Source organism: Drosophila miranda, chromosome XR (assembly GCF_003369915.1).
Source record: "Drosophila miranda strain MSH22 chromosome XR, D.miranda_PacBio2.1, whole genome shotgun sequence".
In the NCBI taxonomy this organism is placed as follows: Eukaryota; Metazoa; Arthropoda; class Insecta; order Diptera; family Drosophilidae; genus Drosophila; species Drosophila miranda.
The window spans coordinates 22,967,305-22,995,210 of NC_046674.1; the positions used below are offsets into that span (position 1 = coordinate 22,967,305).

Here is a 27,906-nt window from a genome sequence, read left to right on the forward strand (position 1 = left end):
AGCGATCGGAGCCAAGTCAGACAATTGGGCTGCTGAGGCCTCGCCATTCCCGGTTCTACGTTTGGGCCTTAACGCCGTTCGTTTGGCCAACGCGCACCGAGTCTTTCGTTCGTTCGTTCGTTCGTTGTCGTCGTCGTCGTCGGTGGGTCTGGTCTATACCTCACCTCGCTGGCCGCTCTCTTTTTTTGTACGTGTGTACGGATACGTGTGCGCCTGTGTGCGCGAGTGTGTGTTAACAAAATGTGATTAGCAAAAATACAAAGAAATCAGGCATAGTGGAACGCAGGGCATTGTGGCTAAAACAACGGCAGCAGCGTTGGCGCACTCACACATCAGGAGGTCCAATAAAGAACAAATAATTCAAGATATACGCGAATATACATAATGTACATAATATACGGACGAAATATACGAAAATTTGCATAAAAAGCAATGCGCTGGCGCTGCAACAAAGCACGGCCTTAAAAAATAAGTAACACTAACGGCAATACCAAGTTTTTTGCTTTATCGGCAACACCAGCACCAGCACCAGCAACAACACCAGCAACAACAACGGCAACAGCAGCAACAATTATATTATTATTGAACTACACCCAAAGCGAGAGGCAACGGCAACAAATACAACCACGGATCTGCGGCTGTGCGGCTGACTTGGCCAACAGCAACAGCAACATTTTCTACCTTTTCAACCAGCCACAAAGAGAGCCAAGCGAGAGATAGAAAGAGAGAGAGAGAGGGAGAGGGAGAGCTACTTCGACCAGTTCCAGCAGTTGTTGCACCACCACTGATATGGCCAGCTGTCTGCCAGCCTCAGATGCAATTCGGTAAGTTTCGGCCATTTACCGTTTTGTGCTGTGATCGGATCCAAAATTCAAAATTCAACGCTAAAATTCAAATTCAGTTTCATCGCGGACACAATTCAGACAGCCAGGTAGTCAGGTAGCTCCTCTAACCGTGCTTCAAGCCTCATTCAAATCTGCAAAAACTTCTTGCGTGTGTGTGTGTCAGTATTGGTGTGTGTGTGTGTGCGTTTCAGTGAGTTTGAGTGTGTATGGGTGGGCTCATACGCGGCGGGATCTACTATATGAATATTCCCCAAATGTGATTCGTGTTCCTGTTGTTGTGCTAATTCTCAGCGATTTCTTATTTTGCGGCACTTTTCATTAATAAGTTTCACGCGCCGCTCATTTTTCAACCATTCCCATATCCCCCTATCACCATCCCCATCTCTATTTCCTATCCATTCCCTGGTTCTCGGATTACCGTGTTGATGTTGTCTTTACTTTTCGCAGCCCCCCCCCCCCCCCCCCCCCCCCCAAGCAATCCGTAGACGGGAAAGACGAATAAAATATACTTCTTTTGATTTTTGTTGTTTTGCGGTAGATAGAGAGAGAAGTTGTAAATCCCCAGGTGATAGCATGAGGCAAATATTAGCTCAGTGCCATCCTAATGCTTCAGATATTTTCTAACATGCATTATCTTCTGTGATATACAGATCTTGATTCGGTAATCAACTCAAGGATAGTTCTTTTAGATCTTTAGCAATCTTTGCGACCCATCCAACGATCCTATCCGTGCTATGTGTGAATAATTTCCCATAAGCAAACGGATACCATGAAACTGCTGGCAAACAAAAACTTATAGATGAAATCCCCACATTTCTAACCTAAAGGAATATCGCATCCAGAAACAAATCATCCATTGATGACATCTGCAACCCAGATTTCAGCAGACAGACAAATATATTATCGTACTCGTACCAATCCACCCAGAAATGACGGGGACGGTGACGGTGACGGTGACTGTCTGCGCATGCGTAGGGTGGCCCGTCGGTGCTCTGTGCACGAAAAAAGGCAATATCGAAAACGGGTTTCCAGACACAACATCGGCCACTGATACTCGTGCTAGTTGGGTGCTTTGCGGCCAGCTCTATGACTGCCGTTCGCCAAACTCCCCGCTTAGCCCCCCCACCCCCCACCCCCGTGGCAGACTCTGACTGGTAATTGCAGTCGCGCCAGTCGCCAGATCTCTGGACAGTTGGTTGCCCGTCGCCCATTGCCCGTTGCATTCGATCGAGACACTTGACGCTCCCCTGGCCGCTGGCTCCGGGCTGGCAACGGGCGCTGTCTGTCTACTGTCCGCTGGCCAGGTATTTCAGAGCAGCGACTGTGACAAAAGAATGCACAAACAAGAACAAAACACTGGCAATGCACGCAATGCGAGTCGGAAAAGCTGAATGTTAGCGTGGTATCGGAATACGTATACGACCAGTGTGACGGTTATGTGAGACTGCGGACAGTTAGGGAGGGCTAGAGAGGGGCTTGCAAGAAATCCGTAGAAGGAGAGGAAGGCCTATGGCCTTGCCACCTGGTTGCCCACCAGAGGAGCCCTGGCCTCACAGATAGGGTTACGCATTCTCTGTCTCCCCGATCTCTCGATCGGAGTGGAAATTGAGTCATTCGCACACCGATCACAACGAAACGCTGGTAATTAAAAGGCTTAAAAGTTGTTACCATTTTGTTATAGCCAGACGGACAGGTCTGACCCCTGCCATTTGAGAGGCAATGCAAATAAGATCGAAGCAGAGAATTATGGAACCTCCAATCGAGTCTTGTCTTGGGTTTTGGCACAGCCTTTGTTTCCACTCGTGTCTCCAAAATCTTTGAGCTACGAGTCTGTGTCTGCCGCTGCCCCACAGCCCCACCGCACTCTTGGCTCTTCGCTCTTGGCTTTTGGTTCGTGGTCTGTGATCGTGGTCGTGGTCGTGGTCCGTGCTTCGTGTGTATTAACCTGCCGCACCGGTTTCGGTTTATGTTTTAGCCAACGCCATCATCCATCCCATCCCATCCCATCCATTACTTACGAGTATACCTCGTACTCGTGCATACATATGTACATATATACTCGTACATACACATGTGCATGTGCATATGTGTGTTTCTATTTCTCTTTTAAATTTCTCTCGGGGCGCTCTGAGTTGCTGCTGCTGCTTGCTGCGACTTGTTGCTGCTTCTTTATTTATTTTTTAACCAGTTTTTCTGTTTGTTGTTGGTGCTGCAACCTGAGCGCGAATGAGCCATAAATAACAACAACCACAAGCCAAAAGAAAACCAAAGAAACCCAAAGAGCTACGTCTCTGTCTCTGTCTCTGTCTCCTTACCCTCTCCCTCTCCCCGTCCCTGTCCCAGTCCCAGTCTCTGTCTCTGTCGCTGTCCCGGTTTCCAGGAAGCAAATGTCTGTCCCAGGCCCCAACCAAACTCAAACTCAAACCCAAGACAAGACAAGACCGTCTGCAATTCGCGTGCAGAGCTGCCTGACGACTGACGGACGACTGGACTGGCCCCCTCTATGGATTATGCAACTTTTGGTTTTTATTTGAAAATTTAATAACTTAGGCGTTGGCGTTGGCGTTGGCTTCCTTGATGGCGCGACTGCAGTGCCAGACAAGAAATGACGTTTCTCTCTCTGTCAGCTCTTCGGCGCCCACTCATTTGGCCACCAAGCAAATTCCCCAGTGATCCGTTAAGTCGGGGCTAATCCCCCAGCGGAATTTTGCGCATCTAATCAAAATCCGTAGCCAACCACAGCTTGGCCCAAACGCATTCCATTCCTCACCCATGCCCAGTCCCATACCCAGACCCAGGCCTAAGGCCCAAAGCCCAAAGACGTCTACGGCTGCAAGTTGGTCAACAGCTTGTGCCTGCTATCAGAGCAAACAACTGAGCCAAGTGCAAGCGATAGGGGGAAACCCCACGGTACGGTGCGGTACGGAACAGAACAGAACTGAACGGAAATATTTGAGTAAAACCGAATTCCATCCAGTTCGTGGAATCACTTGTACGAGTCTCGTAGTGCAGTGGCAGAAAGTGCAGAACAGCAGAACAGCAGAACAGCAGATTCCTCTAGATCCCTCAGATGTTCCGAGGGGTATGGAATTGGAGACCCACACTAGTTATCCGAAAGTTCAATAAAGATACTCCGATTATCGAGTGGCCGTATAGATAGACAAGATATCATCATGCTGATGTAATATTATCTTAGTGGAAAACCTAGTACTCTTTCCGCTTCAAACAGAAGCTATGCAAGGGCATCTAAATCCAGATAATACGCGACTAGACAATGCAACAAGTACGTCTCTATTTATACAGCTATTGTGGTATGTTGGAGCACTGCGAGTGCACCAGAAACAGAATAGAAACAGAATAGAAACAGAACAGAAACCATTCTGGAGCGATTCGGATATTTGGGCAGTCCCGGCAGGGGCTTCGGGGGGCCGCTTTACTTGGACTAGTTCGCGCATTTGCGACTGCCGGCCGATAAGATAAAAAAGTTGTTGCCGGAGGCGCCTGAACTTTGGCAATGGGCCAGCCAGCCAGACATGACAGTGAAAAAAATGCAGCGACCAAAATAAACAGCAGCCAAGTCCCTAACTCGAGTTCGTTTCGCTTTCAGCAGCTGCCACAGATGAGGCACCGCTGGCCACGAAGGCCACTGACTGACCGCCAGCCGCCATTCCCGGGAGCCTCCACCTCCAGCTGAGCTCCAGCGAACCCCGCGAGATGCACGACCTGTTCACGAAAGTGCTCGCCAAGCGCGACCTGTCCCGGGCCGGGGATCTCTTCTCCGTGCCCGATGCGGACATTGTGGATGACATAACGGAGGTGGTAGGTCTATCTGCAAGCAAGTCTTTTATGAACCCCGATCCACCTTCACCTTCACTCGCTTGCAGCTTTCGGAGATCAGCCCGATCATCTCCCATGCGGACTACGTGAAGAACAACAACGACCAGAGCGTGGTGGAGATCTGCGTGACGCGGGTGCTCTCCTGCATCCGGGAGACCCGCAGTGCGGAGCGCTACTGTGCCGCCCTGGTCGACCTGCTGAAGACCTGCCTGCTCTGGAACCTGCAGCCCTCCAGCGCCACAAAGGAGGAGCCGCCGCACGCCAAGATCGCCGCTGACATTATCTCTAGCATATTTCTAGTGAGTGGCGCTCAGAATCATAGAATCATCCATGATCATAGATACTAATCCACTCTAATTGAACCCAAACAGAACTACGATAAGAAAGAACTGATGAAAATTGCGCTGCCCATTGCCGTACAGTTCCTGCCGAAGGGCAACAAGGAGCTGTCGCGCAACCTGGCCAGCTACCTGTCGCTGGCGGCCATCGACCACGCCATCCTGTTGAGTCCCCATACAGAGTCCGTGATGGAGTCCATCCTCTCCGGCAACTACGGACTGCTGCGCGTCCTCTCGCAGGTGTACGAGGTCACCCCCGAGGCGGTGACGCCACACGCTCCGCTGCTCATGCCGCTGCTGCCCCAGTGCGACCCCCAGGAGCGTATGGCCGTCTTCCAGCTCTACCTTCTGATCGTGCAGAAGTCGCCCGAGGTGCTAGAGGAGTGCGTGCCCCAGCTGTGCGGCTTTCTGCTCGACAACGACACCTCCAGCATCACCATGCAGATCCTCCTCAAGCTGGCGCAGCACGCTCCCCACCTGCTCGTCGACCACTTCGAGCAGCTTCGTCTGGCGGCCAAGACCAATCCCAGCACGGCCACGTTGTGCGCCCAGATCCTAACCACCGCGGGCATCGGCAGCAAGGTGACGGCCCAGCAGGCGCTCGACTTCGTGCTGCAGCACCTGCCCACCCAGGCGCTGCTGCAGCAGGAGGCCACGCGGCTGTGCTCGGCATATCCCGTGCTCTTCACGGACAAGGTGCTGGCCTGCGTGCGGCAGAAGAATGCGGCGCTTAGCTCCCAGCAGGATGTGGGCAGTGTCCCGGCCAACAAGACCTCCGGCGGCGTCACTATCGTCAGCCTGAACAGCACCAGCTCCAGCCCCAGTCCCCCCCTGAAGCCAGCTCCCGTTGCAGCACCGATCATCCAACAGGCGGCCACCACCAGCAGCAGCAGCAGCAGCACCGTTAATGCCACGCCCAGTGCGGCTCCGACCTCAGCGCCCATCGCCACATCCACGCCGACGCCAACGCCGCAGCACGCGGGCTATACGCGACGCGTAAAACTGGGTGACTCCAGGAGCACGGGACGTCTGCATCCAGCCAGCAACACCCACAGGAGCGTGACGCGGCTGAATGTGGCCAGCGGCTCCGTCGGAGGCCTCCACAAGAGCATGACACGGCTGAGCAACTCGCAGATTAACCAGCAGCCGGGAGGCAGCTCGAACGGGAACGTTGTGGTGCAGTCGGGGGCCACGCCCAAGACGCCGGCAACGTTCAGCAACCCGCCCGTGACGCCTGTGCCGCCGCTAAGCAACAACGTGGTCATCACGGGCCACAACAAGCACGGGATTCCCGTCACCTCTGGCGGAGTGACCGTCACCACGTCGCCCTCCAAGGTGCGGCCCCATTCGCAGGGGCCCTCGACACTGCTCAACTCCAGCACGGTGCTGATGAAGTACAGCACGGATGCCCTGAATCAGTCGGTGGGATCGATCTCCATACCTCCAGCCTCGGCGGCTGCGGCTGCGGCTGCGGCTGCGGCCCCTTCACAGCAGCCGCAGAATGCGGTGTCCGTGCACCATGCCTCGCCAGCACTGCCCAGCGCATCCTCCAGCAACGGCAACGCAAAGTCGGTGATGAAGCTGCCCGTAAACGGGAATGTAAGTGGAAACAGGCACGATAATGCCCAATGAAAGCTGATTGCTAACGATCCACTGATATTTGCAGAGCGAAGTCATCGTCTCGGGACCCACCACCAATGTGGCGCCGCGACGCAGCGACAACACCAGTCGGACCCTCCTCAATGCCAACAGTGTGATGGACCAAAGGATGAGCACCTTCGAGCCGTACCAGATAATGCGCGATCCCGTCCAGCAGTTCTGCGAGAAGAACTTCAATTCGATCAAGTCCTACATGGACGAGGTCTCGCAGCACCTGCCTCCACCCACGCGCTGCAGCATCGAGGGTAAGCTTGTGCTTCGATCTCTGGCTCCTCTCTCGATCTCTGACCATCCGTATACACCACACCCCACACACCAAACACATCCATACACAAACACATCACACAGTTTCCAATGAATTCGCAGAGCGACGAACGAAAAAGGTGGCCAAGCTGCATTTCGCCTGCCAGATACGCGGACCCCACTGCCTCTACTCGAAGACGTGCTTCACGATGCGCACCCGCAACCCCAAGACCTGGATACACATGATGTTCCTGGACTTTCAAGTGCGGCACTTTGTAAGTGGGAAACCCCGCACCGATCCGTACAGGTCGCAGAACCTAATCATGAGACCCACTTCCCATTTCAGGTGAAGGAGAAGTGCGTGCTGAGCACACGCGAATCCGGTATCAGCAATCTCAAGAACATCTGGCAGATACTCAAGTGCGAGAACCGAAGTTTCACGGAGCTGGTCACCAGCCAATTTCCCCAGGTCAAGGTGGGTCTTGAGACAATGCTGCAGAGTTCATATTTTATACACAATACTCAAAGAGTACGCCCAGAAGGAATTGCTTTCGACAGCTCGATTACCGCTTAGACCCCAAAGACCATAAGAGCTAGAGCAATCCAATTTGGTACTCAGTCTCCAGCGATTTTACAATGTGGCTGAACCATTGAAATTCGGTAATCTGGTTTAGATCGGTTTAGCTAGAAGGAACAAATAAATTGTAGGGACTACGAAACGCGCTTACTCATTCTCTCTCTCTCTCTCTCTCTCTTACAAGCACACCCTTCCTCGTGCAGTGTGTGTCCTCTGAGGGAGCGAGATATAAAATTTGTAACAGTTGGTGTTATTGTGAGAAGTGCAAGAGCGAGAACAGTAGAGGAAAATTGGAATAAAATAATTCCATATGTGGAATGGAGGATAGACGAAGTTCAAGAGCTAGTCTTTACGGGTCTTGGTTCCTCTCTTTCTATCTATCTATCTATTTCCATCTGTCATGAAAAATGCCTTTTAAAAAAAAGCGAGAGAGAGAGAGTCATCGGCTTCGATATATGTAGGTTACCTAAATCTTAAGACTAGATATACATATACGCGGCCCTTGCCGCGGCTGACAACGTTCCCGCTCATTTTATACATATATCCAATCCTTGACCTAATTCTAGGACCGCGAGATACTCGTGAATGAACTGCGGCACTCGGGATTTCTGGATGTGTTTGAGGTCTCCATCACCGACAAATCCAATCCGAATTGCAACGAACTCGAGTACCAGTGGGGCTGCTTCCTGTGCAATCATCCGGACAAGGCGGTGGGCTTCCTTAATGGCAGCAACCAGCCCATGATCGAGGGCCAGCTGAAGGAGAAGAAGGGCAAGTGGCGGCTGTTCAGGCGCTGGCGTACGCGCTACTTCACGCTCTCCGGTGCCCATCTCTCCTGCAAGGGATCGGTAAGAGCACGCCAGAGCAATCACTATACGAGAGGATCGTAATTCCGATTGGGTTTATTCTTTTCTTCAGAGCGGGGGAGAGAGCATCGATGTGAACCAGATCCGATCGGTTAAGGTGTCGCGGGGGGCACGTAACATACCCAAGGCGTTTGAGATCTTCACCGCCGACCAGACCCTAATACTCAAGCCGAAGGACGGCAAGAATGCCGAGGAGTGGGTGCAGTGCCTCAGCATCGTGGTGGCCCATTCGCAGGCCCGCGACAACCCCACGGCAAAGACGAATAGCTTGCCGGCCCGCAGCATGGGCAGCAGCAAGCCCTCCTTCTAGGATGCTAGAAGGCTAGGATGATAGGATGCGGAGCACCCACATTGTGAGATTATTTGTAAATGTAAAGACAGAGCAACCACAACACACACAAAAGACAAAAGACAAGGGACAACGGCGCCCAGAGGACAGCTGTATCCCCCTCCACGCACTAAATACACCATATATACAATATATATATATATTACTCTATATATACACAGCATACATATACATGTACTTATTATCCATAGACTTATCTAGCAATTACTTACCGTTTCAAGGGATTTCAAAAATTTTGCGAAATTGTTTTTTCATTCATAGTTGATTTTTATACATATGTATTTAGTTTATGCTTATTTATTGTACGTGTATTAAACAAACAGCTTGCTTTCAAAGTCGGATCGTGAGTTTCACCTTTCCACGCCCGATGCTAAAGCAGATTTATCTACATACAATCAGAGCTATGGCCGTAATGGTAGGGAGTTCTTAATATCTGCTGCTAATATTCGCAGTTGAAAATGGACGCGTCTTTTTGAGTTAATTTGGGACTTTGACACACTTATAAACTGTGGCAATACCTATCGTTGCTATCGGATAAAACAGAATTGATAAAACATCTTTTTTGTATGTGTATCTTGTTACTAGAAATGCCAACGAAACTCTTTTCAATCGAACTAAAATCGACTATAGCTTAAAATTGAAAATTGGGTTTGGGAACAAGGTTTCAATGCATTCCTTGCAGGAATGCCTCTAATACTTTCAATGGGACGCCAGGACTGGATAAAGGAACTGATTCCTTCAGCAAAAATGCTACATATGGCACTGCTGCTGCAGCTTGTAAGACAATATTTGTTTTCTTAAGATAGTTCCACCTTTGGAGGGGCTAAAACATTTAGAACTACAGTTTTGCTTGGAGTTTGGAGTTTGGTAACTTCCATCATTACAGCATTACAGACGAGAGCTGGACGCAAACATTTGTAACTATCTATTAAACAACTTGCAATAGTACTAATAGTTAACTAGAGAATTAACAACAATTTGACACGATTCAAGGCAACTGCGACGATGAGGCCAAGTTCACATCCCCATTGGCATTGTGGTCAGGTTCGTTTAGATCCAGCAGCTGCGTCCAGTTGGCGTTTAGCCTGACGGTCTCCATGTCCTGCCGCAGCTGCTGGAGTGGCGTGTGCAGCTCCAAGGGCAGGCCATCCCCCAGGACTCGCGAGACGTGCTCCAGTTGGTTGGCGTAGATCCTCAGGCGCTCCACATTGTTGTTGTCCTGCGGCAGACTCGGGACCTGTGGAAGGGGATGGAGAGAAGTTAGATGCTTTCGATGTGGCTGAATGGCCCACTCAATGGCTCTCACCTGGCTGCCACACAGCGTTTGCAGATACCCACTGAGGCGTGGATCCTGCAGCTGACCGCCGGCCTGCCACATCCTTAGGAGATTGAGGATACCCGCCACATCGCCCTGCTCGGTGTCTTGGCTGGGGGGCGAGAGCAGGCGCATGGGCGGAAACTCTGTGGTGGGCGACAGCTTCTTGTAGCTGCTGCAGAGGGTGCTCAGCGTGCAGATGTCTTCGTTGAGGCGCTGGCCGGTCGGAGGATTAGCGGTTGAAGGATTAGCGTTTGCAATTAGTTTGGTTAGTTCTGGACTGGGCTCTGGGTTTCATTTTAAACGAAAGAGTGCGCTTTTGAGCTTGATTTGTGACTGCCGTACCAGCGATGTCGTGTGGTTGATGGAGTGGAGATGATTCAGTGATGATTGGAAACAAAGTGAAACAAATTATATACGAAGATCTCAGCCCGAAGCTCGAAGCCAAGGCCGAAGCCGAACACAAGAGATAAATAAGCCAAGTGATTTATTTGGATTTAAGACTACAACTAAACTAAATGATTCAAAAAAAATAAAATAAGATCGCGGTCGAGAGATTGGTTCGTAACATATGAAAATATAGTATATATATCTGCCGATAAACGAAAAACGATATATAGAAATGTCTTCGAAGGATGCGCAACACAAAAGGATCCACAAAATCAAGATCTAGAATCTTACGTCGATCTCGTTGCGGTGGCGCTGCATCTCGGCCTTGGCCCCGCTGAGGTCGCTCCCCTTGATCATCAGCTCCTGTGTGGCATCCATGAGTTCGTCCTGCAGCTTCAGATTGACGTCCTCCAAGTCTTTTAGTTTCTCCAGCATGTCCTCCTTATGCTGTTGTAGTTTGTTCCTACAAAAAAGCACAGACAACCAACCGATCAGCAATCAGTCAAAGCTCAAAAGCTCAAAACAATCCCCCCACTCACTTGTCCACAATCAGTTGCTGGATGCAATTGTCGTTGTCCAGCTGAACAAGTCTCAGGACCTTGAGCAGCTTGGTGACCAGCGTGTCCACCTCGATCACCTGATCCACCACTGCCTGGGCCGTGCTGTACTCCATCAGAGATGGCAGCTCTGCGAGCGAGTCGTGGCAGCTCAGCTCCTCTGTGTTGCATTGATCGCGTGGACTGCAAGGAGACCGAACCCATGAGAACTAATGCTTTTTATAATAAGAACAGGTAGCGATGGCTTACTTCATGGGAAGTGCACTGATCTTGTGCATGTGCAGCTCCATTTGCTGGCGATTGGTGATGGCCTGCGACAGCTGCTGCAGCGAGTCGTCGCCTCCGTTCTGGTGACTGATCATCTCTGTGGGCAGCTCGATCTGGGAGATCATGCCCGTGCAGGAGGAGACCATGTTGTGTGAGTGAGAGTCCGGATGGACCACATCCTCCAACACATTGTCCATCATTAGCAGGCAGGGTTCTGTCTCAGAGTCCAGCATTTCCGTCGAGTCGGAATCTTCTCCTGGCTGCTCATGGCCCGTTGTTGCTGTGGCCGTTCCCGACCCGTTTTGAGTGGAACCTCCTCCTCCTCCTCCTCCTCCTCCTCCTCCGCCGCCTGCTCCTGATCCTGCTCCTCCATTGCGCTTTCCCGCCTGACGCAGCGAGAGACGCTTGCCAGAGTGTGTGGTGGCCTGGCGAATGGCACCGATGACGGCTGCTATGAAGGATTGGTTGCGCTGCGGCGACAGGGAGCCATCGCTGGCTAGGACAAGCGTGTGCATGGCCTCTCCAGCAGTGGCCGGACAGAGCTGAAGGTCCAGTCCATTGGGCCTAACGCCATTATGGACCTGTTCGGATTCTGCTTGAAAGCGGATGTCCTGCAAAGAGTTTCAGAGGATTAGAACCGCCACAGGAGCACTACTTTGGGGTCCACTTACCTCCAAATCCTGCTCGGAAATACTGTAGGAGTAGACCAGCTGCTCCACGAGTCCATCCAGCCGGGAGTGCAGTCCGGAGAGGGCTGTGGAGGCGCCCGCCACCGAGGCATTCTGCTGGTGGATCAGCTCCCGCGACTTGGTCTCCAGGGCCGCGTACTTGGTCTGCAGCAGCCGGTTCTCCTGGCGCCTCTGCTCATTCAGCCGCACCAGGTGCCGGCACTCGTCGCGCAGCACTTTGGCCTCCTCCTCGCGATGGGCCAGCTGTGCCCTAGCCGCCTGGTGCTCCCCCTCGAGCTCTCGCAGGGCGTCGCACTGGGCGGCCTTCTCGTGCTGCAGGAAGTCCTGCAGCTCGCTGGACTCCAGCTCGATGGCTGCCTTCTCCTGGAGCAGCAGCTGCTGCGTGGCCAGTGATCGGCGCATCTCCAACTGGAGAGTGCGGCACATGGCCCGCAGCTGGCCAATCTCCTGCTGGCGCTCGAACAGCTCGTGTCCGCTCATCTGGATCTGCGACTCCAGCATGAGGAGGCTGTCGTGGCCGCCTCCGTCGTTGCTGTCCTCAGATGTGGGCGTCCCAGCGCTGGCGCTGACCACGCGGGCCAGCTCCAGCATTCCCATGACCCGCTCCGTGTTCAGGTGCAGCTCCTGCTGCATGGCCAGCTTCTCCTCCCGCTCCCGCTGCAGTTTCCCGCTCAGCTGGCGCACTTCTTGTCGCAGTTGCTCCAGCTCAAAGTCCCGCTGGTCTGGCTCCGCCTGGCTACTTTGATCCCTCTGCTCCACTGCGTCCAGAGCTCGCGTCTGCAGTAGACCCCCGCCCAGGACCTGCTCCAGGTCCTCGCTGGTCAGCGCCGTCTGTACTGCCGTCTCGTGATAGATCTTCGTCCGGCCCTGCACCGTCTGCAGGGGACGCCGCAGGGAGTTCACTTTGGCGGTGGCCGGAGCCAAGCTCCGCCTGCTCGTGGGCACCACCATCACCGAGGACGTCATCCTGGCATCCACAGCGGCGGCGGCGGCTCGACTGATCGAGTTGCTCCTGGAGAGCCGTCCGCCCGTCAGATCCTCCACGGACTGCTGCTTGCGACGGCGGGGCAGGGTTCCCCCTGGTGCCGGACTGCCCCTCATGCGACTGACACTCACTTCCGGGGTCACTGACATTCCGCGACGGGCTCCTCCTGCCCCCCGATTAGCTGGCCAGCGACCATCGTCGGAGGGGGTTCCTGGCGTCCGTGCCCGGCTGAGGGATGGGGTTCTCTGAACCTGGGCCAGGCGCTGCACGGACTGGGCCCGATTGAGGGCGCTGGGCAGCGTATCGGGTTTCTGTGGGCGCGCCAGTCGCGTAGACGCGGACGTGGACGTGGGTGTGGCCGTGGGCGTGGTCGGCACCCGAAAGGAGGAGGACGAGAGCCGTGCCTTTTCGCGGCTACCGGCTGCCGGTGTGGCCGGGGACGGAGGTGCCGCACAGTTTCTGGGCAAGCTCACGGCCCTCTTTAGGTTGGCCACTCGGCCACGCAGCTGCTCCAGGGGCTGTGCCTTCGGGGTGGCGTTCTCTGCATTCTGTTCCGGCTCAAACATGGCCACCTTCTTCTTCACGGCGCTGGTGGTGCTCGTGCGCCTCGGAGGCGACTCCTTCTCGCTGCCAGTCTCGCTGGGAGCCAGATCCACTATGCCGCTGGTGACCACCTTCAGCTCGCAGCTGTCGTAGATGTCCTCCAGGCCATTGCTGCTGGTGTAGCCCCCGCTGGTGCTGCTGAGGCCGCGCTGCAGCGTCACCCGGGAGAGGCAACAGCTGCTAGCCACGTCCAGGCCGCTGTCGCTGCCATCGCAGTTGCTGGTCGCTGTGATCCCTTCGCTCAGTTCCAGACAGGCCAGTCCGGCCACCAGTTGCTGTTCCTCGAGAGTCGACAGGAGAGACTGTTGTTGTTGCTGTTGCAGTTGCTGTTGCTGTTCCTCCGGTTGCGCCGCCATGTCGAAGAGCGTGGCAGACATGGTCGTTCACTCGCCCACTGAGGAGGAGACAAAGAACAAGTAGAGAGAGAGGATGAGTGTGAGTATGAGTGTGGTTCGTGATTCGTGAGTGATTCACTTGTGGCGACCCACATTTCGGTTGCGTATTTTTGGGATGCTGGCATTTCGGTCGCATCCCGCTCCCATTTCCTTTCCCACAAACAAGTTGCATGCCACCGACCTTTTCCCCGAATGCAAAAATAGGTATTCCTCCCGTGCCGGGCCTCCACCTCCCCCTCCCACCGCCACCGATTCGGCCACAATTCATTTTTTCGGTCAAGTTGCACGCATGCACGCAACATGGATCCGTTTCGATCTGGCAGATGGAATGGCACAACTGCTCTGCGGCCAGGAAAGTGGAAAGGCCCCCAAGGCTGTGATTGACTCGAACTAGTTCACAGGCGACAGACAGCCACACGACATGACCCGACACGACACCGCACTGCCTGGCACCGCAACACCTGTCCAAGCACCGAACAGAACTGGGACACCACATCGCCTGCGTTGGCTCTCAGTTGGGTCTGGGGGCATAAATAAGTTATGAGGAGTCCCATTGTCTCATCGCCAAAACACTCGTGCACTGAGAGGAAAGCAGGCGAGAAAGAATCAACATTTAAATGGTAATTTTCGACTTTCGACAAAGATTGAAGCCAATACCAAATGAATTTCCATTCCATGACATGTTGTGAATCCTCTCTATTCGTGTCATTCGGAACAAAAGTATCCGTTCGCCTATGGGAAATTTACACAACAAATCAAAATGGGAAAAACTTCGAATGTTTTAGTTTTTTATTTTTATATTAGTGACTTAAAACTATGCAGAAATACTAGTAAAAGTAAAGTAGACTTTTTGGTTTTTTTTTTAATTTAATTTTCTTTAGTATTAAGTCTGTTGTTATGCCGGATTATACCTATACCAAAGTATTCGCTCAGAGAACACATAACCATTTTTTAGTTGGTAACTAAAAAACACATCCAACAATTAGACAATAAATACGTACAAATTATTAGAAACTCTATATTCAAGATATAACAAACTTCTTCCTCCTTAGAATTTTCAACAATGATAATAATCCAATATGTATTAAGGGTAGTCCATTCAAATTTATGTCAGAAGGGGAATTTTCGAATAGTGCCAGTTATTCCACATTTTGTTCCCGATTGATCTCAAAGGTGGATTCTCTCAGTGTCGTTGACAACGCATCTCTGTGGCACTTGGGGCACGTTGACCCAACTGTTTTGGTTGTGCCCCAGCCGAGACACTCTCGTGGCCAAAGCATTATTGCGGAACTTTCCAAATTCGCATCCAATTTCGTGTGGCACATTGTTGTCCCAGAGATTCGCTTGGGAGTTCGCACTTTATCGCATCCATCTTTGCATCTTTCCATCTTTTTAGTTGATAGATTACTACCCGTGCATACATCATATTTTGTATGTATTTTCCACAGCTTTCGTCGCCAGGAACAAGAAGGTTTAGCTTCGTCTTTGAGAGAGTATCAGATATTCTCCAACCTGAATGGAGTCTCCTCTGCCTGCGGAGGCTTGTGGCTTGTGTTGGTCTCCCAGACACACACGTCATTAGTGTCATGTTGTTATGTTGTTATGCGATCTCCCAGAGATCTCCCAAGCCCAAAAATTTTTGGAGATTCATCGCGAGTTGGTTGTTGTTTTCGGCAGAGTGTGCGAAGGGGAGGGGAGGGGAGAATCAGCTTAATGAAGTTGCTCCAGTTTTCAGATAATTGCAAGTTCATTTGAAGCGAATCACTTTACGAATACACATTGTGTGCGAATGAATGCTAGTACGAGTACGAGTGCGAATACGAGTACGAGTATGTGCCTCGAAGGTGCCTCGAATAGCTTTGGCAGAGTGCCAACCGGTTTGTTGGTCCGTTTCTTTTCCACCTTTTCCAGCCCGAGAATGCGCTTGGATCCTGAAAACGACCTTGTTTTACGATATGTTAAAGGCTGTCTCAAGCGGCGTTGCGGCGCTGCGGCTGTCGGGCCACTCCACTAGCTCGAGTGGACTTTAAAGAGACGTTAAAGAGCAGGCAGGCTCTAGGCCTCCGCCCTAGACACGACAGCGGTCTAATGAAGGCCACTTGAAGGCGCTGAGGATGCCACAACGGGCAGGGGGAGCTTCTGAGTGCCGCGTGGAGGCATGGGGGCCCCACTAGGGCCTGGAATGAAACGAAGCGGAGGCACACATGTCTGCAACCGCAAAGATACGAGGAGTAGACACACAAACAGTGTCTACTGGATACATATTGAAAGCAGACAGCCGCAGACAGCGGGTCGTCGGGAATGAAGTTGTCGCCGCCACTATCCACAGAATCGATCCGAGTGGCCCTGGCAGTGAAAGATGCAAGTTTCCGAAGCTTGAGAGAAACAAGTTTCGTTCCGCAACGCCTTATCGGAGTCGCCTCTGTCACTTCTATGCCACAGCCAGCGGGAGCGAGAGCTCGCTGACGCTCTCGCCACATGGACAGGGCGAAGGGATGGCGGATAGTTCAAGGCGCCCACACGCAGCGGTGTGCCGCCTGGAGAATAGACCCTCTGGAAACCCTTCAAGGGCCAGTCGTCACGGCACATTAGCTCCAATCAATGGACGATGCTCTCAATTGCCAGTCGCTGGGACAGCGTCCTCCTCCATCAGCTCCGCATAGCCCCTAATTCGATTAAAGCGCTTGATGGAGCAAAAATAGGGCTGCCCCGAGTGTGGCAGTGTCGTGGCAATGCCAACTTAATTGCTGCTGCAGCCACAGCAACAATTGCGACGAGTGCAAAAAGCGCGTGGATGGGAAACGGCTTAGCGCTTGGCTCCACGCTAATTGCTGCCTTTGATGTCTTCGCCTGCGACTGGCACCGCCACAGCGGAGACACCTCCTCCTGCCTGCCGCACATTAGCATCTTTTCATCGAGCAGAGCGGAACAGCGGAGGGTAGAGGCAGGCTCTTCCGGCAGGCTCTCTGGGAAAAACAAGATATACCTGATTTCGATCTACAAAGAGTTTTCTCTTTTATTGCCAGCTGGACACTAAGAGGACACACCTGGATACAGGCAGGTAGCACCATCCTCTCGTCTCTCATTCATAGGCACAGGATTACGAAAAGGTTTTCCGTCCCATATAAGTGCTCTTCTCGAGAGAACTTCTCAGATCAACGCCATTCGGTCCGGACCACGGTCAAGCTGTTTTCTGGGAACGGCTTTCGCAATTTGTTCCTCAATTATGCATTCCCATACACAGACACATCGCATCACAATTCCAACGTGAATCTGAATCTGCATATGCAGTGCGTTTCATGACTATAAGGGAGATGCTCCAAAAGAGAATGCAGGAGAATAGTACAAGATCCACATGCATATCGTGTGCATGATTTTGCATGGATTGTTGGATTGGAATTATGTGAGTATGATAGATATATGATTCTAGCACACTTTTTTGTCTTCAATTTAACTTTACTTCAAATTCAAATTCAAAAAGCCTGTCCAGCATTGGTTTAATGTTTTTCCATATCATCTTGAATGGATATTGTCTTCTTTTACAAAAACTGTTGGTTTATTGAGTCTAAGAAATGTATTTTACGTCAGTAGCGACTTTTAGTAGCGTGACATCCCATATAATTCAAACAACTACTTTCATAGTCGTTGCGTGGTATTTTTTGCGATCAAGGCCATGTGCAGTCTGTAAATTTCTTCCGTTAAGTGATTCGTCTCTTTTCCAGGAAGGCACCGATTGGAATACTGATAAGATATACCAAAAATATCAATCGATACAGTGCAGTAGAACATTTGAATTATGTTGGTTTTGGAGGCCGATAAGGTGTTGTTGATGGTAGGTGTTGCTACGATTTGAGGCCTGGACATGCGTCAATTGGCTGTCAAGCTTGCAGGTTCGAAACGCACTGTAAACATACAGGGTCCAACATATGGATGGATGTTTATGCGATCCCCATCTCCCTGGCAGTCTCCCTGGCAATCTCCCTGGTTTATCTGTGTCATATGCTCATAGGGAAGCACGTTCACTGGCATACATCGCACTCGCACGCATACTCGTATGCACATATGTATGTACATGCTGTCTGTTGTGGCAGTTGCATTGGAAACAATTTATTTCCATATACAACGGGGTATTTATAGCAATTTATTTCCACTGGGGGTGGCAGGGGGGATTAGCAGTACCTCTTTTGGGCTGTGCATGGGATCCCCCCACATCCAGAACTCAATGGAACTTAATGTTTTGGATGGCTGATTGCGACGACGACTCTCGTCAATTGATATGCTATTGAACCGTGTGTCGTGGGGGTCTTCCTCCCTGAACAGGTGGACAGGCCAGACCCGCGGGGCCCGGTCACGCCCCTGGGGGCCCAAACCACTCCACACCCCGATTTGTTCCCGTTTGTTGTTTGTCAAAGCACTTCCTGTTCTGGCGACGATCCACGAAACTCCAATGAAGTGAAACATTTGTGCCGCGAATTACAATCAAGCAGGCCCGCATCTGCAGCCAAGCCCCCAGTCGCAGTCGCAGTCGCAGTCGCTGGGGCTGTGGCAGCCCCCTCGCAGTCACGGCTATAATGTGTTGCAGTTGCAAGTTGCGCGCACAGTTTATGTCTGTGGGATTGGAGCAGGGAGTGTGTCTGCAACTGCGACTGCGACTGGTACTGGTGCTGGTGGGACTTGGGCGACGAGTTCACTTTTCGGAGGGGAACTTTTCGACTCTTCCGGGTTCTATGCCACATCCATCTCTCTCCCTCTGTTACCCTCCCTGTTACTCTCCATCTGGGTGTTTGCCCCTTCTTCAGTGGTGCTGCTGTATGTTGCACCTGCCGACTTATCGCGCATTATGCACACAGAACAGAACGGGAAAGAGAATTGTAAGCATGATTTTCTAATTTTTAGCCGATTCCGTTGCTGCCGCTCCTCTTTCCGCCGCCTTCGCAGTCTTTCTTCAATTTGTTTTTGGGGGCAGTAACTCCTCCGTTGCGTTGCTGCCGCATGTTTCGTGAATCGAAGAAGAACGGCCAGGCCAGGGGCGGAGACGGGGACGGAGACGGGGGCGGGTCTGTGATGGCTGTCACGAACGCGGCTTTTGGGGCATTGGGCATTGGGCACTGGGGATCGGCCGCACTGGGTATCGGGAATCGGGCATTCGACTCTCTCTCTCTCTCTCGGGGCATTGGGGCAAAGCAATGCTCTTGCAACAGCAAAGAGCAGGAAGAAGCGGCCGACTGAATCGCTTTTGAAGTTGCCTCTGGATCGCTGGATCCATGGATTGTTGTTGATTTACCATTTGATGTAGTTGTTGTTATTGTTTTTGTTTTTGTTGTTGATGCCGCAAGCTATAAACAATTTTTGGCGGCACGCAAAAGTTTCGTTTTGCATTTGAAGGAAAGTCTGGCAGCAGGCGGAGATTAGGCAACACCAGATGTAGCTTCAGTCTCAAAAAACTTGAAAATATATACCAAATTAAGTTGGAGTTTTGTGGGGGGAGGGGGTGGCTAATGCCGTGAACCCTTCGATTGAATATCTGGCCTTTTCTGTAGTAAATATCAATATCCATAACAACAAATTTAAAGCCAATAAAACACACATTTCCATATAATTCCCAATATTATTTTCTAACCATTTCAAAAACTTTGATATAAAAACCTCTTTAAATGAGTAAAAGTTCATTTTATCGGGATTTTGTAGTAAATAAAATAACATTTATGATAAAAGTTCTCAAAGAGTTCTTTCCATACATTCGTCGAAGACGGACGTGTCGCGCATTGAAGTTTCTAAATAATCGCAAAGTGCATTCTGTGTGCTTATCTCGCACGAGAATCTATTTTTAGACACTGCGTAGCGGTGTCGGTAACACGAGAACAACAAAGAACAGTAAGCGAAGTAAGCTGTCGTACAGCGGGCAAGCTTTTGCCCTCGCCCTGCGCGCAGCCGCAAACGAAGGGCAACAAAAGCTCAACTTTTCTTAGCAGCAAGAATTCTTGATGCTAGGCAATCACAAATTTGTAACAAGCAAATTTCGTGAAGTGCCAAAAAATGGACGTAGACTCACCTGATCATTCCCAGCTTAGTGGTAAGCTTTCAGCGACTGATAAGATGAGGAAAATAGCTGGTGCACCTGCAGAATTGCGTGCCAGCTTGGCTAAAGACCTATATAAGGCAATTGGAACGCCTAACTACAATAGTAGCTTGATCGCAACGACTACAAGCACTATTACCACGAGCACACTATCTTTTTCAACAGGGAAATGTCCAGCGAATTACTCAATGGCAAATACCGTAACTGGCAGCATATGTTCAGTACCGAGCACCTCGAGAGCTGAGGCGTCTACTTCAAGCTTAGCCAAAAAAGTATCCCAAGGAAAAGATTGTACCTTTCAGATGCCGATGGTCTCTATTAGTAAAAAGCAAAAAAGAGCTGATAAAGTCTCAAAAACAATTCAAAAAAATACACACCCAGCTATTCCAAAAAATCACTCATTCAAGGGCCGCCAAAATTTTACACCTGTTACTACCCCTTCAGTAGCACTTCTAAATAATCGCTATGCAGCGCTATCTGAAGAAGCTGAATCTGTAATGGAACTGGACGAAGAAGAGCAACATGGGCTAGTAGCAAACGAAGCTAGCAATGAGCAGCAGCCAAGCATAGTGCCTAAGCCTCCAGCTATTTGCGTGCCGCAAGTGAATAAAATGGACAAACTCGAAGACGCCCTCAATTCTGTAATTCCAGCTGATGAGTATGACATTCGCACATCCAGATTTGGAGTTTCGCGTATATATGCAAAAAATTCCCAAGCTTTTCGAACAGTTATTGATATGCTGACGAAGCAAAACTGTGAATTCTGGCACCATCAGTTGAGAGAGGATACGCCGTACAGATTGATTATTCGAGATATCCATCCAAATGTACCAAAACACTTAATTGAGCACACGTTCACCGACAAGGGTTTCACAGTCATGAACATCTACTGCCCCAGGAAGCCAAACTGGCGTAATATTGAAATAAATGAAGAGGATGATCATGAAATAAATAACTTAAAAACAAGACAGAGTATGTTCTACGTGAACCTAAAGAAAACACCAAATATTGCAGAGGCACTTAAGATTACTCAAATTGGAAGGCACAGAGTAACAGTAATTAAGGCAAAGCACAGTAAAGAATTGGTGCAGTGCTTTAGATGCCAAGATTTTGGACATACGCGAAACTACTGCCTTAAAAAGCCAGTCTGTGGAAAATGCTCTGGCGACCACTATACTGGATCAAAATCGTGCGAACTAAGTCTTAGTAACAAATCCATTTGTGCAAACTGCGGCGAAGATCACCTATCTAGCTATAAAAGTTGTTCAGTCCGAATTGAACTCAGCAAGAAGCTTAAGCCGACAGCCAGACTACCAGAAGATGGAATGCCTGCCAGTAGCAAAAATAAAAATCACCCAGTCGGATCGCAAGTCATCTCAAATGCCAATGTGAGGAGTGGGTTCTCCTATGCAGACATAACAAGACCGCGTGCAGAGAAAAATATTAACGTGAACACATTACATGACAGCTCCCGGTTGTTTAATGGTGCTGAAGATCAACATTTTAGTAGCAAATTCAAAATATTAGAAAAAGCTATAAACGACCTTAATAGTAGAATGGATCAAATGTTCAAACTAATACAGGATACGATGGAGGCAAACAAAGCCTTCCGCGACCTGGTACAGAAGCTTATTTCAAAATGAACAAGCTTCAATTAAAAATCGGATTATGGAATGCACGAGGGCTAGTCAAGAACATTGAAGAACTTCGACTTTTCCTTAATGCTAATAAAATCGATGTAATGTTGATAACAGAGACACATATGCGCCCTGGTCGGAGAGCATTCGTACCAGGATACGATCAATATTACGCTGATCATCCCAGTGGAACATCGAAAAGTGGCTCTGCTCTGTTCATACGATCGTCCATTGCCCATACTCAGAACGAACCTACGTCCAGGATAAACATACAAGTTGCCAGCGTGAGTGTGCCGACTAATGTTGGATGCATCAAGATCTCCTCAATATACCTGCCACCCAACCAACCTTGGAGTACAACTGATTTTGAGCAACTTTTTCTTAGCCTGGGGAACAGATTCATCGCAGGCGGTGACTTTAACGCAAAGCACTCATGGTGGGGTAACGTCAGATCATGCTGTCGAGGGAAGCGATTGCAAGAGGCCATCGTCAGTAGCACATGCGAAATCCTTGCCACTGGCGAGGCAACTTTCTTCTCATACAACACTCGCCTTACACCTTCTGCTCTCGACTTTTTCATTGTCAACGGGATTGCGCAAAACAAGCTGTCAGTGGAAACTAAATATGAACTCTCCTCGGATCACCTGCCAATTGTAGCATCAGTGCATCATTCTCCTCAAATCAAAACTATGAAGCAACAAATTCTCCCTCGAGGCTCTTGCGTTGAAGTATTTCAAGCCGAACTAGATAGTAGAATCAACCTCAACACGGAAATAAAAAGTCCCGATGATATAGAAGATGCAATCTCGATATTTATGAGAAACGTAATATTGGCTGCATCTTCTGCTGCGCCTGTAAACCAATGTTCACCAAGCCAACGACGACAAGATACTCTTCCCCAAGTGCCGTAGCACTCCTGCGCCTGAAAAGAAGAGTAAGAAGAGAGTATGCGAGAACGGGTGATACTCGAGTTCATCAAATCTACTTGAGACTATCAAACCGTTTGCAAAAGGTACTTGCAAAAGTCAAGCAGACGAGCATTGATAACATTTTAGAAAAAGCTGGCCCCGATGCATCTTTCAACTATACTCTCTGGAAGCTTACAAGCCGATTTAAAAGAGTAGTCATGCCTAAATCGCCAATTAAAAATCCAGCAGGCGGTTGGTGCTACTCCAGTCAGCAAAAGGCTGATATCTTCGCAGACAGTTTAGAGCAAAGATTTAAGCCATTTCATCTTACGTCTGCTGTTACACGAAGGGCCGTCGAGCTACAATTGGAAATGCCATTTCAAATGTCCTTGCCAGCAAGCCCAGTCACATTTCAAGAGGTGGTGCAGCAAATTAAGAAGCTGAAGGCCAAAAAATCACCTGGTGAGGACCTGCTGGACAACAGGACTTTAAAACTACTGCCTAAAAAAGCCCTGCTATTTTTAGTGCTGCTCCTCAACAGCATTCTTAGGATAGGACACTTTCCTACCTGCTGGAAGATGGCGCTAATCTCCATGGTACCTAAGCCAGAAAAACAACACACAGAAGTCGATGGCTACAGACCAATTAGCCTGCTCTCAGCGCTAGGGAAGATGGCGGAAAGAATGATACTGAACCGCATCATGCAGCTTGAACCTGTAAAGCAAAGAATTCCAAAGTGGCAGTTTGGATTTAGACAAGGTCACGGCACGCCAGAACAACTTCATCGAGTGGTCAACTTCGCGCTTGATGCAATGGAGCAAAAAATGTATTCGGTAGCTGTGTTTATGGACATTCAACAAGCGTTTGACAGGGTGTGGCATGATGGCCTCCTCTTTAAGCTGAGAAACATATTGCCGCCGCAGCTATTCCAGCTGGTGAGTAGCTTTCTAATGGACAGAAGTTTTAGAGTTGTTGTAAATGGAGCAAAATCATCGAAGCGCCCAATCTGTGCAGGCGTCCCACAAGGCAGCGTTCTTGGACCAACGTTATATACCCTATATACAGCCGATATGCCTTCCTCAAGGGTAATAACTGGGTTGGACGAGGACGATGTGTTGATAGCAACCTACGCGGATGACACTGCAGTGCTGACCAGAAGTCCAAGCATAAATCTAGCTACGGAAGCTCTGCAACAATATGTGAGCAGCTTTGAGGTCTGGGCTCAGAAATGGAACATAGGCATCAACAGCAGCAAATGTGCTAATGTTACTTTTGCTACGAGAACACTTTCTTGCGGAGGCATTAATATGCTGGGCTCCACACTTACGCACAAGAGCTCGTACAAATACCTGGGTGTTGTACTCGACAGGTCACTAAATTTCAAAACCCATACTACCATGGTTCGACAGTCTGTGATGGCGAAAGCGGGAAAGATGGCGTGGCTACTTGCACCAAGAAATAAGCTATCGCTGTACAGCAAAGTCACGATATACAAGTCCATCCTCAGCCCCATATGGAAATACGCACTTCAAGTTTACGGCATCGCGTCAAAAACCAACTTAAATAAAATTAGAGTTGCTCAGTCAAAAATTCTACGACGAATATGCAATGCTCCATGGTACATACGAAACAGCGACATCGAGAGGGACCTAAAGGTTCCCAAAGTGGGCGATGTTATACAATTACATGCAGCAAGGTACTTGCAACGACTTGGTGGTCACCCTAATGCGCTAGCCAGACGTCTAATTAACCCGCCAAGGAAAAGAAGACTCAAAAGGAGTCATCCACTGGATCTCCCTACTAGATCCCTCCTATAACATCTCATTAACTTTTTGTAAATATTGTAAATAATGTATGTACCTACTCCATATATGTAACATTAAGTTTAAGTATGTATCTCCTGTGATCAATTGTTTTTCCCCTTAAATGTAAAACTAGATTAAGTTGCCACGAAAGGTAGCAGTAAACTTGTTTACAATAAAATACAAATTTTCCACATGAAAAAAAAAAAAAAAAAAAAAAAAGATAAAAGTTCTGCCACAAAGTCTCTTTTACATATTAAACTATCCCTGAAAAATCTTAGAAAAATCTAGGCCTAGTCCCAATCTCACTTAACGGTTTTAGGGATATTGTAGTATGGTTTGAAATCTCTAGGGCTTGGGAGACTTTGCTTACTAAGAAAAGCTACTGATTGCTGGAAAACGATTAATTTTTTGAAACCATTTGAAACCATGTAGACTCTCTTTCGAAATTGCCAAGAAAACCATGGGAGTACGAGTATGCGACAAATTTGATTTGTTTTTAGAGTTCTTAAGTTGTCGAGGGCGTTGAATCGTTCATTGGCCTGGTCTAAAACCGAACCCAACCGAACCGGAATAGACCGAAATGAACCGGAATGAAATGGTGACTAGCATTTCTCCCTCTCTCTCTCTCTCTGGCTCTTTCCGGAGCTCTTTTGGCTTAATCAACAACTCATTGCGTTGGCAATTACTCCGCCAACTACTGAAATTATTTGTCATATGGCAGAGAAAGTCTCTGTGCATCCGAGTCTGAGTCTCAGCCTGGGTCTGGGTCTGGGCCTGAGTCTGGGTTTTCATGGCAGCTACTGGCTGCTCTTTAAGTGTTTGGGATATCAAGAAAATGGCTTTTTATGACATGCCATAATACACACATAATTTTTCATACCTGATGGATGCCGTTGCCGCCTCCTCCCTGTGCCATACGCCATACGCCACTCGGTCGAATACGAATACGAATTGGAGATAGTATATCTAGAGCCCCCGACTCTGGTCGAATCTGGTCTGTGGCAAAAACAATGAGTTGTGTACTTCACGCTTGGCAGCGCTTTTTCAGCGGCATGCGCCACATGACACTCTCCATTATAGAGAGATTTGCGGCATGTGGTGGGGCGGGTCGGGCCACAGACAGTCTTGACCATTGACCAGAGACCAGAGACTCTGAGCACAGTTGTTGGGCATGACTGGAGGCAATCGTAAAGCCAACCAAAGCGAGAAACCCGAATGGCAGAAAGCGGCAAAGAGACTTCAAAGAGCAGCTGCTGCTGCTGGAGACGCCACCGAGTCTCGCCTGAGGGCCTCGCTCATTGTCAACTTGTGTGGTGGTGTCTCGAGAACTTTGGCAAGGTTCCAGGCCCAAGACCCAAGGCCCAAGGCCCAGGCCCCTTTCCAGGGAGGTACTAGTCCTCTCGTTCTACCCTCTCTCTTTGAAACGCAATGAGGGCCTGCCTTTTGTCCGACGTAAGCCGAGACGGGGCTCATCTGCTCCGGTTTCAAAAAGCTGCCAGATCAAACAAGACCTAAATCAGGGCGTTCAACTGACCTTGAATGCGGCACAAAAGAACCCCCCAGCCCCAGACACACATATATCAAACCCATATATAACCACATTTCACATTTCGACTGAAAGAACTGGCTGGACTGCTAAATTTCGCACATTTAAAACTTGTTTATCGCGAATTACATATACATACATATGTATGTGTGCATGTGTGTGTGTACATATTGCGATTGGGCTGCCACAAATCGGGAATCTAGAGGTCTGTTATCGGACTGTGTGATAAGGGCGTGGCGTTGGGGGGAGTTCTGTGAAAGTGCAGTCGCCAGATAACATTAAGTGGTAAGTCGGAAAGTGGTTGATTGTCGGCCATATCGGGGCGTGTGTCACACACAGAAAAAGCAAGGAAAAGAGTGTGGAGAGTGGAGAGACTCTCGGCGGAAACTGCATTAATTGAAGCTTAATTAGCGGCTTCCTGGAATCGGCACTCCGCCAACTCCAACTCCAACTCCAGCTCCAGCTCCACATGGCTAGCCCAGTGATCCACAGCGCCACAGCCTCGCACAGCTACAGAAAAGTATCGCATTATGGAATAGCGGTTGCAATGTCCGCTCCGCATAATCATGAATATGCTAAACGCTAACCAGATATTGGCCAAGCCAGTGATTGACTTGGCTGATTGACAATTGCACCTCTTCCTGATTGCCTTGTCGCTTCGAAATCGATTATCGACGATGTCATGCAAACTGCTTGCAACTTGCAACACGGGGCATAATGAAGCGCGCTCGGGACGTGCCCAGGATACACAATACGGAAGCCCCGGGGGTCGGGTTGCCCTGACCTTTTAATGCCTGCTAAAAAGCAGAGCTACAGCCACAGAGCTTAAAACCACGACAAGGCGACGCCAGGCAACCGCAGAGGGAGAGAGAGAAAGAGACACCTATGACCTGCCCCCTCCCCACTCAGAGGGAGCTCACACTCCCACTCTACCTCCATCTTGGTCTCCCCGCATCATGGTGTTCCATAACAACTTTCTACCCGCGAATATTTTGAGAGTACTCACCCACAGAGCAGCAGAAGCAGCGACAGCAGCAGTGAGGCAGCAGTGAGGCAGCAGCGATGTGGCAGCAACAGAGGGCGCAGAGTCGATTGTCGATTAGAGTGGAGACGGGAGCAGCGCTGTTCCTCCGGAGGGGAGGATTATGAAGAAGATGATGAAAATGTCAGAGGGCCTCCCAGAGCATTCTCTTTCGATTCTATGGCCTCTGTCGCTTGCGTCCCCTTCTCCTCTCTCTCTCTCTTGCGCGTGGCTCCGTTGGTGCAGAAATTGCGGATTCGCGGACGGAATTTGCTCAAATTTTCTGCACTCACACACACTCCTGCACAGGCACGGGAATGATCGTTCCAGTGCTCACACGTACGCAAAAACAATACCACACACACGAATACGCGCGCGACAACAGCTGCAGCAGCTGGAAAGGACGGGAAGAAGGACGAGTCGAGTTCCTGCTGCGGCTTCCTCCGGGGCCTATTGTTTCGTTTCGTTTTACCTAACCAAATGGTTTATTTGTATAGAGTCCTCGCAGGACCCACGCACACACACACACTCGCGCTTACAGCAGCAACAGCAGCAGCGTTTCAATGGAAAAATCGATTGAATCAAGCCTGAAGAACAACGGGTCTCTTTGGCATTTACAGGCGAAGGCTTTGGCATTAAGGAAAAGCCAGCCTTGTGTCGCTTTTATTGGGTCTGGGGCCTGGGGCCAGCCTCGCGAATGCGATCCATAAGGCTTCACAGAAAACCGAAAACCCGTTCGCATTCAGGGGCCGCGCGCCACAGAAAGACACACACAAGCGCGCGCAAAGAGCATTCAAACAGGAAAAAAAATGTACTAATAAAATATTTATAGTATAAGTATGCATAAATATATTATGAACAATAGCTTATCAACAACCTGCAGCAAGCGATTCAGTTGACTTTTGTTGTACACTTTTAGCGACTTTTCAATTTCTTTATCGCGCGCGCGCAGCAACACAACCGCTCGAGTTGGAAAATTTTTTTGTTGTTTCATT

At 49.8% G+C, this 27,906-nt stretch overlaps 2 protein-coding genes across 5 annotated transcripts; one reads left to right on the top strand and one right to left on the bottom strand.

Annotated features, from left to right (window-relative positions):
* The first annotated feature begins 3 nt into the window (after positions 1–3).
* Positions 4–9,109, top strand: LOC108152086 (protein melted). 3 transcript variants are annotated; one of them, XM_017281125.2, is made up of 9 exons: positions 4–824; positions 4,453–4,664; positions 4,730–4,981; positions 5,054–6,619; positions 6,687–6,924; positions 7,046–7,197; positions 7,269–7,397; positions 8,066–8,347; positions 8,418–9,109. In XM_017281125.2, exons 2-9 carry the CDS (start codon positions 4,560–4,562, stop codon positions 8,673–8,675), a joined length of 2,982 nt encoding a protein of 993 aa, XP_017136614.1. In that variant the 5' UTR covers positions 4–824; positions 4,453–4,559; the 3' UTR covers positions 8,676–9,109. The 3 variants fall into 3 exon arrangements, with proteins under 3 accessions (XP_017136614.1, XP_017136612.1, XP_017136613.1); XM_017281123.2 differs by having other exon boundaries at positions 5–824; positions 7,028–7,197; XM_017281124.2 differs by having other exon boundaries at positions 5–824; positions 4,456–4,664; positions 7,028–7,197.
* LOC108152084 (AF4/FMR2 family member 4) lies at positions 8,994–27,906 on the bottom strand. 2 transcript variants are annotated; one of them, XM_017281121.2, is made up of 7 exons: positions 26,897–27,906; positions 11,915–13,914; positions 11,226–11,854; positions 10,959–11,159; positions 10,711–10,882; positions 10,021–10,245; positions 8,994–9,951 (listed from the first exon to the last, which is right to left on the bottom strand). In XM_017281121.2, the coding sequence occupies exons 2-7, from the start codon at positions 13,895–13,897 to the stop codon at positions 9,703–9,705; spliced, it is 3,459 nt and encodes a 1,152-aa protein (XP_017136610.1). In that variant the 5' UTR covers positions 13,898–13,914; positions 26,897–27,906; the 3' UTR covers positions 8,994–9,702. The 2 variants fall into 2 exon arrangements, with proteins under 2 accessions (XP_017136610.1, XP_017136611.1); XM_017281122.2 differs by lacking the exon at positions 8,994–9,951 and having other exon boundaries at positions 10,173–10,365; positions 26,897–27,905.

Coding starts and splice junctions, on each gene's coding strand:
- LOC108152086 (XM_017281123.2), top strand. CDS start 4,560: ATGCACGACCTGTTCACGAAAGTGCTCGCCAAGCGCGACCTGTCCCGG. Junction 4,665..4,729: donor TGGATGACATAACGGAGGTG/GTAGGTCTATCT, acceptor ACTCGCTTGCAG/CTTTCGGAGATCAGCCCGAT. Junction 4,982..5,053: donor TTATCTCTAGCATATTTCTA/GTGAGTGGCGCT, acceptor GAACCCAAACAG/AACTACGATAAGAAAGAACT.
- LOC108152084 (XM_017281121.2), bottom strand. CDS start 13,897: ATGTCTGCCACGCTCTTCGACATGGCGGCGCAACCGGAGGAACAGCAA. Junction 11,160..11,225: donor ATCAGTGCACTTCCCATGAA/GTAAGCCATCGC, acceptor GTCTCCTTGCAG/TCCACGCGATCAATGCAACA. Junction 10,883..10,958: donor CAGCAACTGATTGTGGACAA/GTGAGTGGGGGG, acceptor GCTTTTTTGTAG/GAACAAACTACAACAGCATA.